The following is a 12,266-nucleotide window of genomic DNA, read 5'->3' as shown; positions in this document are numbered from 1 at the left end:
ATTTTCTTTGAGCCAAAACGGTTGTTTTCAGCTACTTTAAAATGCAGGGGAGGGGGAAGCTTTTATCAGTAGGCCTAACAGCTTAAAGTCAACTAGCCTACTTAATCTTCCATAGTTTTTCTCAGCTAATCTAGGCCTACTCTGTACAGACTAGATTTTGGTTCAAAATAATGTTTGGGAACAAAACAAAAATGCGCATTCCTTATCACTTTCACAGAAATTTCAGCTTTAATCCTATATTATTATCCACTATCCAATTTTCTTTAAAAACTTCTATTTTGTTAAAAAATTCATCAGACGCATTATGCGTATTATGTTAAACTGCCGTGGATTCCACTTTTATAAGTTTTATTCTCTTTGGCTTTTTCCTTTATGGTAGCATTCACTTTCTTTTTTAGATAAAATGTGAAGTTTTACTTGCTCTAGGTTTATGGAAGGGTTTGCCTTTGGGCGTATCAATCAATCAATCAATCAACCTTTTATTTTTAAATAAATGAACAAACGAAACAATTAACATGAACATTTCCACTCAAAGCAATGCTTGTACGAGTCACACCCGATATTGGTAAACAAATTTATATCACACAATGAAATGAAAAGAGAAGAGCTGATAACATAAGAGAGGGATAAAGAATTAGAGAGGAAAGAATTGAGACGAGGTGGAGTGAAAGAAGGAGAGTGAGAGGATAAGATACAAACCAAAAATTGAGACATTAACTCATGCATTATCCAATGCTGTGTAAGACAGGTCTCGTATTTGGAGTGTGCCAAAGGATTTTATGGATTTAATAGATTCATTAATTGAGTTCCATACAGAAATACTTCTATAAACTGGAGAGTGTTGAGACCTTGTAAGCCTTCTTCTCGGTAGCATAAAATTGTACTTGTTGCAGCGGAGACTTCATCCTCGATGAATTGTGCTACAAAGTTTGAAGTACCTGGAAAGACCTTGAGGAATTCTATTCGATATTGCCGAGTGTGCTAAACGCAGATTACTAACGTTGATTATCTCTGTTATATCTATTGTTCCAGTGTCTCTGTATAGGTTCGTTGAGGGGTATAGCCTGGGGAGGCAATATGTGGCCTTGACTGCACGGTTTTGTGATCTCTTTAATGATATTAGATGAGATTGGAATGTATTGTCCCAGACAGAACAGCAGTAGTTCAAGTAGGGGAAGACAAAAGCATTATAAAGCATTTTCATCATATCAGCACTTAGAAGCAGGCTAGCTCTATGTAACATTGTTGTTTGCCGTGAAACTGTTGAAGACAGCTGGGATATGTAATGTTTGAACGAAAGAGAGGAATCTACAAATACACCAAGGAACTTTGTGAATGGTCTGAGGAATGGGATTTCCATTGATTGACAGTGCGACATTGTGAGACAATAAGGAGTTTGAAGGAGCATGATGCAGCTTTTTGTAGCATTTACCTGCATTTTGTTACGAAAACACCAGTCAGATATTTCGTCAAGAGTTTTTTGGGCCTTTTTTGCAGCAGACTCAGATGATTCAGCAGCAAAAAAAGAAATTTGAGGCATCAGCTAATAGTACTGGGTGTGCATTTGTAGTAAGACATGTTGTCAGGTCATTGACATACAAAATAAAGAAGAGCGGTCCAAGTACCGACCCCTGAGGTACGCCAGATTTTACCGGTAATTCTGGCGACACACTACCCTCCACAATTACACACTGCTTACAATCAGTCAGATACGATGAAAACCACTCGTGAGCAACAAGATATATTCCAAATGAATGTAATTTTGTGAGGAGGATTGAATGTCATACCGTGTCGGAAGCTTTAGTTTATCCAGAAAAATCCCTAGTATAGGGGCTTAAAGTTCAAAAATTCCCTGAAAAAAAAAACTTTTTCCCCTTTTTATATAAAATTCCAGAAATATTCAGAGGGGCAAAACATACCAACTATTCTAAAATTAATCTGTAAACATGAGAAAAATCGTCAGAATCCTAGAAAATTCGGTGGGGGTTTAATTTCGCAATACCTTTAAAAAGCAGCCGAAAAATGTGGAAGTTTCAACTAGGTACGGAGAAAATCGTCAAAACCTCGAAAAATACCGGTTCCTCCCAAAAACTCACCTGTAACAATATTTATTGTCAGTTGTTTCTTGTTTAGTTTTTTTCTGAATCGCGTTTTTCTCTTGCGAAATTTTTTTCTCTTGTAATTTATTGCTTGATAAGAGATGTTCAACTAGGGCTTGATTCCACTTTAAACACAAAGAAATTTAATTCAAAGAGTTGAATAGCGTTAATGTCCCCAGTCCCAAACCATAAGATACTATGCTCATTAAATTTCATTAATCACGAATATTGGTGCTAGTAATATTGTTTATCGTAGGTAAACATATCGTATCCAACAGGATCCGTTGGAAATCCTGGCTCGAATCGCCCGCCCCCTCCAGAAGAAAAGAAAAATAAGCATGTAGTTTTTCTATAATTCCTATTTTGAAGACATTTTCAGTGGCATCATTTAGGAGGGCTGGCTGGGGCTATAGCACACCCTGATTTTAGGAGGGGCCCCAATCCAGCTGTCACAATTTCTGTCAATTTGATTTGAACTGTGAAAAAACAAATTGTGTAAAAGTATTTTCAATCAAAACAAATCCGTCTCTAATATAGTTGCACTTCACAACAATATATTGTGGACTTCATTCGCAAACATATTTATTTATTATTCCTCTTTCATATATCGCAACACATTTTTATTGCCTTGTTGTTACAGCCACGGTGACCAACTTTCATTACGATAAAGTAATTGAGCCAGGATCCGTAATAAAATAATACATGTCCGTTAAGTGATTCTGGAGTAGTGGTCCCCTCTACAAGGCCGTATCCAGGAGGGGAGGGGTAAGGGGGTTTGACCTCCCCCCTTCCCCCTAAATGTTTATCTGACTCGCAGAAACGTAACAAAAATGAATAAAAAAAATTATGCGTTTTTTAATTTTTTTTTGTTTACCCCTCCCCCCCCCCCGCCCCGAAAAAAAAATCCTTGTTTAAAGCACCCCCCGAAAAAAGTCCTGGATACGGCCCTGTCCCTCTATATATACGTATGATGTACTCTATATTTCCTCGAATCAGATAAACAAAAAAAAGAAGAAAAATAACCAAATAATTTTTTTTTATTTCCTATTTTCGAAGATATTTCGGCCGTTGTCAGACTGGTTGAAAGTCCCTAAAAGGGTATAACTATTACTTTTAGAAGAACATTAAATATGCTTTCCTAGAGTTACAGCACAAAATCACCCCTCTCACTCCCTGTAATTATTTTCATGTTTGGCCATCGTTTTGCCTACTCCGGAGTGGAAAATGGAGCATCTTGTACAAAGGAATTTTAATAACTTTAAACAATTTTGACACCACAACACAAACAATACAACACAGGGCACTTCGAAATTATATAAAAAGAAAATAAATGACTGAACAATATGGTGAAAAATTACCAAAACTTTTTACAATTAAACCCCAAAAAAACTTGTTTGGTCATTAAAGCCTCACTAAAGGCGTTTTGGGTTTTTCGCAGCAAGATCCTATTTGATGCCACGCTTACATAGGCCTATATGTCCCTTAAACTTTTGGCAAATTAATAACAACGAAGTTTTTGGGCGAAAAAATTCTTTTTATGGACAGCACCCTTTCAAAGTTGACCACTCATCGATATAATATGACAATTAATATTATTGAAGAAGAGGTTAACCTTTAATAAGAAAGTGAATGTTATTGAAGAAGAGGTTAACCTTCAATAAGAAGAGGTAACCTTCAATAAGAATTATCGGATTCGACTTATTTAGTAACAACAACTACAGTTTAAGAACACAAGTTTCTTTATTTTTGCAGGGAGTTTTTATTTCTTTTTCTCGTACTTTTGTGTTAATATATTTCAGTTAGTAATTTTTTTTTTTTCTTGTTTTTTCCTCACGTTGGTAAAGGCTTCTGGACGTAAAGCCAAAACATTCGGACTTTATTGTTATTTGTACAAAAAAAATTAGTTTTTGAAAAGTTTCCTGTCTTATTAAAAATTTTACTCGTTTTTCAATATTTTCATTTCATTTTAAGCATAAATAAAAAGGCAGTGATGTCTAAGATATTATTTACCGATATAATATTCTATTTATTATTACCATAACGCAGAAAGTATTCGCTTTTCGCGCAAACCAAAGCAGATACATGATAATATATAAATAAAAGTATCGTAATATCAAAGTAGAAAAATGCACATAATTTCGACATCAAATATTTCCGGGTCATCAATTATAATATTAAAAACTTAATTAACAAAATTTATTATTTAAAGCTCTGTTGATTTTGCCCAATGATTCACTCAACAGTTCCAGTACACGTAAATACATACATATGGAACAGGGCCGGATCCAGGAGGGGGCACGCCTGAGGGGCAACAAAACAAGCTAAAACTGTAGTATTTATGGGCAAAAATGTAATATTTACAGTATTGAAGGTGCAACAAAGGGACGCAAATTCTATAACCCCCTCCCCCCCCCCTAAGAAAAACTTAACTACAGCTCTGATATGAAACACAGTACCGAAAATATTGTATACGGTAATAAGCTGCTAGTAACCCCTCATTAAATCTTCTAGTAAGTATTTTAAGGAATCATTGAGGAAAAAAGTCATCTATGAGTCAGAAATCATTTCCCACTGTTTATCGTTCGAGCATTCCAAGATTACTTATCAGACAAGCCCGATTACATATCTTTAGCGTTTCACGAGACGTAAATGACGTCAAAGTTTAGTGAATAAGTTGCCAGATAAGTAACACCTCCTAACCCTGGAAAATGCAGGATTATTGAGATAAATGACGTCATATATAAAATCCAATCTTTTCAAAAATGGAAAAACATTTGTAATTATGTGGAGAGAACAAAAAGGGAGAGTAATTGTGGAATGTGACACACGTTCAGTAGTTTGTAAATAAGCAATATATACAGTAGAGTACACGTGATTAATGTTATTATTCGCCTAGCTGCGTTTCAGACAAGTTGCCGGATAATTATTTGTTTTTATCTTTTATGAATTACACGGAAGGAACTTACTATTAAGCGAATAAGGGATGATCGAGTGCATTCTTAGAGTTTCCTACCATATAAAGACCCAAAACGTCTTTAGTGAGTCTTTAAATAATTTTTCGAAAAATACAAATTATTTAAGTCTTATCACAGGAATTTCAAGAGAGAATAGCAATACTTCGTCGAGATACATTGACATTGTCCATACTGTTTGAACGTTTAAGGCCACCTTGTAGGCCATCACTGGTGATTTTGTCTTCGCACATTCGAGACATGGCTTCCAATTTGGTAGCCTTCTCTTTTGTCAATGGCTCACAAGGGAAATTCAGTTCGTTGGCTTCGGCTAGTGTACGAAGATCAAAATAGTATTTGGCGTAGACACTTGAGGGTATATTGATATTAAACTGGAGGAATTCCAAAAAATGTCTCTCTAATTCATTCCTAGAAGAAAAAACAAGATTTTCATCTTTGTTTATTTAAAAAAATAAACAAAAAAAAATATTATTTTTTTAAATAATTGAATAAAAAGCGGAGAAGTAGCAAAATTCGGTTCTTAAATAACAGTATCATAGCTGCCAAGTTGTGAAACGCTAAAAAGGGGAACGTTACACCTAGAAATTTGAATTTTAGTTCATTTTACCATTATTTTCCATAAGTATTCCAAACGAAAGTTTATGGACAGTCATCAAGGGATATCTTCTCATAAATCAGTCTGTAGCACCACTCACATCACGAAAATCTGTACAATTAGGCCTTAAAAAGCATTTTGTGGGTTTTTTAACCATTCCCTCAAAATCTTTGTCTGACAACCTTTCCCGCCTAAATGTTTGACTCTGTGCATCTGTAGATCTCAGCAATATTCTGTTCCCATTTGTTTTCCTTTTTTGTGGTTGTATACAGTCCTTGATGTTTGTTTCTAATATTTTATTTACAATATTATCATATTGTATATATATATATATATATTATATATATAATATTATATAATTATATATATATATTATATATATATATATATATATATATATATATATATATATATATATATATATATATATATATATATATATATATATATATATATATATATATATATATATATATATATATATATATATATATATATATATATATATATATATATATATATATATATATGTATATATATATTTGTGTGCATACATATATATATATTTTTATATATAAAATGGCAGTTTTTCTTCAATAAAATACATTTGCAACCATCTGAATTTTGATTTAGGTTTTAGAGATAAATTAGAATTCAGGTACCTGCAGCTAAATCATTCGCCCTTTTTTCTTTCTTTTTTTTAACATAAATGAAAATAAACATTCAGGCTGTAACATCATCCACAGCGCAAAAATTTGTACAATTAGGCCTTAAAAAATATTTTATGGGTTTTTGAACCATTTCCCCAAAACACTGTCTGATAACCTTTCGCCCCTAAATGTTTCTGTCCATCTGTAGTTCTTAGCAATATTCTGTTCCATTTTTTTCTCTTTTATTATGGTTTTATATAGCATTCATACAGTTCACTAACATTTCTTAAGCTAAGTGTTTCACGTAAATCAATAAGTAAATACGTGAATAAAACTAAAAAGAAAAAACCATAAAAAGATGAGAAAAAAAGACATAAATGGTATAAAAACAAAGAAGAGTGAAAAATTCATATATGATAAACTTTATCTTTGTTTTTAAACAAAACAGCACTTGTTTAGTGTATCAGATGTGTGTGATTTTCGTTTTCTCTTTTTTGTACAGATCTTTTCCTCATCTTTTTATGCAATTTTATTGTATACGTTAGCCATTTAATCTATTTGTTTTTTAGTGTTTTTTTCTAGTCAATTAAGACTTCCAGATGTGAAGCTGAAGTACTTGGGCTTTTAATAGCATATATATATTTACTTTACCTCACTATATTTATTTTATAATTAGTATATATACCTTTCTACAGTTTAATACAAAGGCACGGTCCTGTAAATATAATAATTAAGGTACACTCGATCGCACATCACGCTTATATTGCTGCATCCATGTGCTAGTTAAATTAACTAGGCCAATCCCCTATGCTAACCTCCTTAACGCATTTCAAATTTGTATCTAATCATGAACAAAACAGGATCAGAGTAACTAAAATAGAGTTTAAATGACAGTTTTATAAAATTTGTTTTTTACACCCCATCCCCTCAAACTAAGGAATTCCTAGCGATAGGGCTAATCCGGTTTCACAAACCTTAATCGGGTCATGAGCTATTTGAAAACGTTTATACGTATTTTAACATATTCAAACATTCTAAATATTTTCTAAAAAGTATTTTAAACATATTCAAAATATAAACGTCTTTTCTCATCCAAAGAAATAGTTGCGAAATTGATTTTTTATATATATCCAACACATTTTATTTTATCTCTTTAATGGTCAAGAAAATATTTAAAATATATTAAACATATTCAAAATATACTATAACCTCTTTTTGAAAGAAATAGTTGAGAAATGGATACATATTTATATTTTTACATATATATATATATATATATATATATATATATATATATATATATATATATATATATATATATATATATATATATATATATATATATATATATATATATATATATATATATATATATACATATTTATATATATATATACGCGTTCAGAACCCGCGTAGTGGTTCGACGTCCTTCTTCATGACTTGGTCTGGCCTCTCTGTTTTTCTTCCAGGAGGAGCGAGGCACTGCAGTAAGGACCTGGTGTGTTAGGGTTTTCTCTGGGCGTTGCATTACATGGTCAAGCCACTTCATAAGGCTTGATTATACTTGATATTGTTTGTTTTTATCAGGACATTATCATGAGCTCGTGGTTGCTGATTCGTTGCGACCGTCTGATGTTAAAAATAGCTCTTAGGTATTTCCAGTCTAGAATATCTAGTTGTCGTTCTCCCTCTGCCTTTAGCAGCCAGGTTTCGCATCCGTATGGATATATAAAGCGTACGCATGCCGCGTATGTTCTGAGTTTTGTTTTGTGCTCAATTTCTCATTTCGAACACGGGGGTTCGCGCATTTGCCCGAAAGCACACCAGGTTTTGCTGAACCGAGCTTGGGCCTCATTCGATGCTCCTCCCTTAGCATCTATAAGTGTTCCCAAATATTTGAACTCCTCGACTCTGTCAATAGGATCTCTATTAAGATATATAAAAGAGCTGGTATCATTCTTAGTTGGTAAATATTAAGTTTTCGGGATACTGATTGCGAGACCTGCCATATCTATAGTAGCCACCACTCTTTTTATCATTTTTTCCGCTTTCAGTGCTGAGTCAGATAGGAAAGTGCCGTCATCAGTATATTCGAGGTCAGCAACGCCTTCTTCGACTAAAAATGTCACGCCATCTTCTTCGTTCAAAGGTTTCTTCATAATCCAATCTACTATGAAATTAAAAAGAATTGGGGATGTTTGGCAGCCTTGACGAACACCATACTCTATTTCAAAGAGTTCTATCAGTTCACCATATACTCGGATAGTATCTTCATAATAAGCTTTGAGCAAGTTGACCAATTTAGTTGGGACACTATCTTCACGCATTATCTACCCGAGGATAGGCCGGAGTATCAAATGATTGTGATGGTGTCTTGTTCTTGAATGAATCCATGATGGAGGAGGAGCTGCAAAGTGAAAATATGATCAGAGCGCCCTATCTCCGGGCGGAACCCAGCCTGGTTCTTTCTTGTCCTTTGCTCCCCTTCCTTTCTGAAACGGTTTATGACAGCTATTGCAAAAATCGTCCCAGCTATGCCAATCAGTGAATTTCCCCAGTAAGTCTCGCAATCGCTTTAATCTCCTTTTTTGAAGATAAATGATAGAAAAGAAAAAATCGAAAAAATATTAAAAAACGAAGAAACCCGAAAACGAGGGTGATTTTTGGTCAGTGGAAGGAAAGCGAAAAGACAGCGAATATTTAGGCAAGGGTCTCTACCAAGCCGTCTTCAGTGTTCAACACCGAAAAAAAAAAACAATAAAAAAAACAACATTAACCTTTTGAAGTTTTCATTTCTCGTTATTTTTCCTTCAAAAGGTTGTGTTTGGCCGGTGGAAGAAGAATGCAAGGATGAAAACCCCCAAAATGTCTTTAGAGAAGGGCATGATAATATTATACAAAAAAAAAAAATAATCTAATAAACTTAGAAAGAAACAAAAAGAGTTAATTCTTCTTTTTTTTTTCAATTAGTTACTCTTTAGAATTTTTGGGAAAGATAACAACTGCTATCAAAGTTTCGTGTTTTTTTTCTTTCTACAATTAAACAATTTTGATAATATGAATCGCTATTAGCTACCACTTGAACATCAACATTAATTTCAGCGACAAATTAGAACTTTTAAAAATTTTCAAATTTTTGGCCCATTTGTTATAGTTTGGCCCATATTAGTTCATTTCGATACAAATTTGAATCAAATGACTTATTTTTGGCATAGGTTTCTAGTATTTTCAAGACATCTAACTGAGCAATTTAACCACAACAAAATAGGAAACACAATACTTACATGTCTTCAACAGTAATATCACGCAAAATTTGGCAGTAATCAACATTCCAAACGGCTTGATCATCCCAGACCTTAGATGCAAGTAAAATAGCTCCAAGGACAACCCTCCTCCATGTCACCGGGGTCAAGTCTAGTTCAGCATAGGTCAATAGCCTGTAAAACAAACAAAAAACGGATAAATTTATCACAGCAAGAACAAGTAGCTGAGTAAAATCTTTCAATTTTTTTTTAATTCACAGCGCCGGGTACATTTAAATTTCTGATCTGCCGCTAATCTTTTCCATCGCTCCATCACGAGGTTTTAGACGACTGTTGAATCTCCTTTCGAAGGAGTCAACAGAGAACTTTTGATGGAACATCTTCAACAAGCTCGATCCAAATCGAATACAACGTCGAATGAAGCGCTTCTTCAAGTCATCAGTTCTCGGCGTTTCAACAATGAGATAATTGGACTCTCTGCCTTTGTGTCTGTCTTGTCTATTGGACCGGGGGAGGGGGCACAATAAGAGAAATCTCTAGAGAAGAGCGAATTTATAGACTTGCAGAAAATAGTTTGCACCAAAGGGGGCTGGAAGACTGATGATAATTCTGGCGTTTTTTTTTTTTTTTTTTTTTTTTTTTTTTTTTTCAAAAAATTATCCATAGTACCTATGTCGTATGTAAGATAAATACACTCTAGAAATTCCCACAAGAATATTGTCCATAGGCCTCTATTGGCTCATTGACGTCTATAATGTACTATGTGTATGTATTTACCGAATAATTAGCGTAAATTATAAATGAAGTAAAGGCACCTGTGGACTAGTATTTTCGAAGTTATCATTAAACCAAAATGTACATTTGTGTGTGGTTTACTGCCTTTCTGGAAGGGAGGGGGGATTATAATGCCTAAAAGGTGCATCCCCTTGCATAGCAAAAGAAAAAAAACAATATTAAAAAACAACAAATATTTTTTCATTTAAATTTTTACAATTAATTTGACGATAGCTGTGGATAATTCTAGATGGCGTTCGGTTTTTTTCTGTCTATGATAAGCTTGAGTTTTGTCATGGGTTACTCATATTCTTTGGTTAGTTTTTGTTCAACCTCACTTCTTAATTGAATTACCCATGGAAAAAAGTGATTTTCCTCATTGTTCAAGGTGGAAAACTTCAACTTCCCTGTACGAAGTTTGAACAATAGCGATTCTAATGGTGTAGTTTTCATTTCAATCTGACACCATTTTCGAGGGTCTTCAGCAAGACCGTCTTCAGGGGAGGGGGTACCGGGCTTTAACCCCTCCTCCCCGAAATTTTTGTCCAGCTCGTGTCCGTAAAAAGTGACAAAAATGCATATAAACCAATTTCTGATGCGTTTTGTGAGCCCTCCTTCGAAAAACTATCCCCCCCCCCAGAACAAAAATCCTGGATACACCCTTGGTTTTCAGGCTATCTTTCAAAATTCTGATAATTTTTTTTCGTAAAATATTTTTACCGTAAACGTTAGTCGAAATCACAGTTACCATTCCTAAATCAGCTTCAAACGACAATTTTTTCTCACTTGACGATTTTTTCAAGAAGTTTTTATAAATAATCGGTTACTATGGGGCTCAACTTCGTTCTTTACTATTTTGTTGCAACCATGACAAAAAATTAATATAGCTTTTTTTTATTGACACGTTTATAACGCATTTAGTAAATAGAGTTACTGGCGATGAAAATAAAAATGATGCATATTTTTAAATTGCGCGGGAGGACAGAAAAAAATTTCCCAAACTGAATTTAATCTTGAGAGATTAGGTGCAAAAAAATTCAGACGGGGTTTAAGGATACAAAGGCTTTGGAACTATGATGCCAGTAACAGTGACTCTGTGACCAGCACAATTTTCTTAAAATTAAATATTAAAGAGCAGGGATCTTGAAACTATCAGACACTTGTGGGTCAGCTTGTTTGGATTGTGATGGAAAACAGGAAGTAATTTGATATAGTTTGTAGATTTACAAAGAGTTAATTCTATTTTGATTTTTCGTATAAAGTGCCATCATTTTTACTTATGGGTTTTGGGTTGTTTTAGAGCCTGTTTTTTTTTTTTTTTTTTTTTTTTCAACCATGGCCCATGGTGCTTTTGGCTAAATAAATATATTTATCTATCTATAAAGAAATACATTAAGGTGATTTCCACTAAATGAAATAGCAGAAAGAGCAGCGATTTCTCTACTGTGATGGCTTTGCTATTCCGCATAGCAGCTACGCAACTTTTTTTTCCATTTTTTCTCTTTATAAATAAAACGAAATGGCAAGTTTAATATTTCCAATAGGATAGTCACTGGTGTCGTTGATTATTTGGTCAGGAACAGGGGTAAATGGTGTAACTCTGTAAGCTCAGTCAGTCAACCCATCTCTAACGTTCAACGTGATAATGTTCACCCTGCAATAGCAACAAATCAAACAAAAGTATGACAAACGGGCTTGTCTCTCTGGTATATCACAATGCAATAAAGCAGCAGTAGGGATACAGTAGGTAGTTGGTTTGATAATGAAATATAGCTACGACATAAAGAAACAATATTCGCAGCTTGGTTATCATTAGTAAAAAAAACTTTTTTGTTATTTTTAACTGTCTTATTTGAAATATTATACCCCTTTTTCTATATTTCCATTCCGTTTTATTTATAAATAGGAAGCCG

At 33.7% G+C, this 12,266-nt stretch overlaps 1 protein-coding gene across 2 annotated transcripts in view; it reads right to left on the bottom strand.

Moving 5' to 3' along the window:
* Window positions 1-3,331: 3,331 nt before the first annotated feature.
* Window positions 3,332-12,266, bottom strand: part of CycY (cyclin Y) — a 41,246-nt gene continuing 32,311 nt past the window's right edge. For both annotated transcript variants that reach the window (XM_089096864.1, XM_089096863.1), the window contains exons 6-7: window positions 9,601-9,753; window positions 3,332-5,479 (exon numbers count right to left, since the gene is read on the bottom strand). In XM_089096864.1, the coding sequence (XP_088952990.1) occupies window positions 5,197-5,479; window positions 9,601-9,753 (436 nt within the window). In that variant the 3' untranslated portion in view covers window positions 3,332-5,196. The remainder of the gene's footprint in view (window positions 5,480-9,600; window positions 9,754-12,266) is intronic.

The sequence above is a fragment of the Artemia sp. Qi Xiang Cuo genome, chromosome 11 (assembly GCF_049724085.1).
Source record: "Artemia sp. Qi Xiang Cuo chromosome 11, ASM4972408v1, whole genome shotgun sequence".
Classification (NCBI taxonomy): domain Eukaryota; kingdom Metazoa; phylum Arthropoda; class Branchiopoda; order Anostraca; family Artemiidae; genus Artemia; species Artemia sp. Qi Xiang Cuo.
This window is presented reverse-complemented; position numbering and strand designations above follow the sequence as displayed.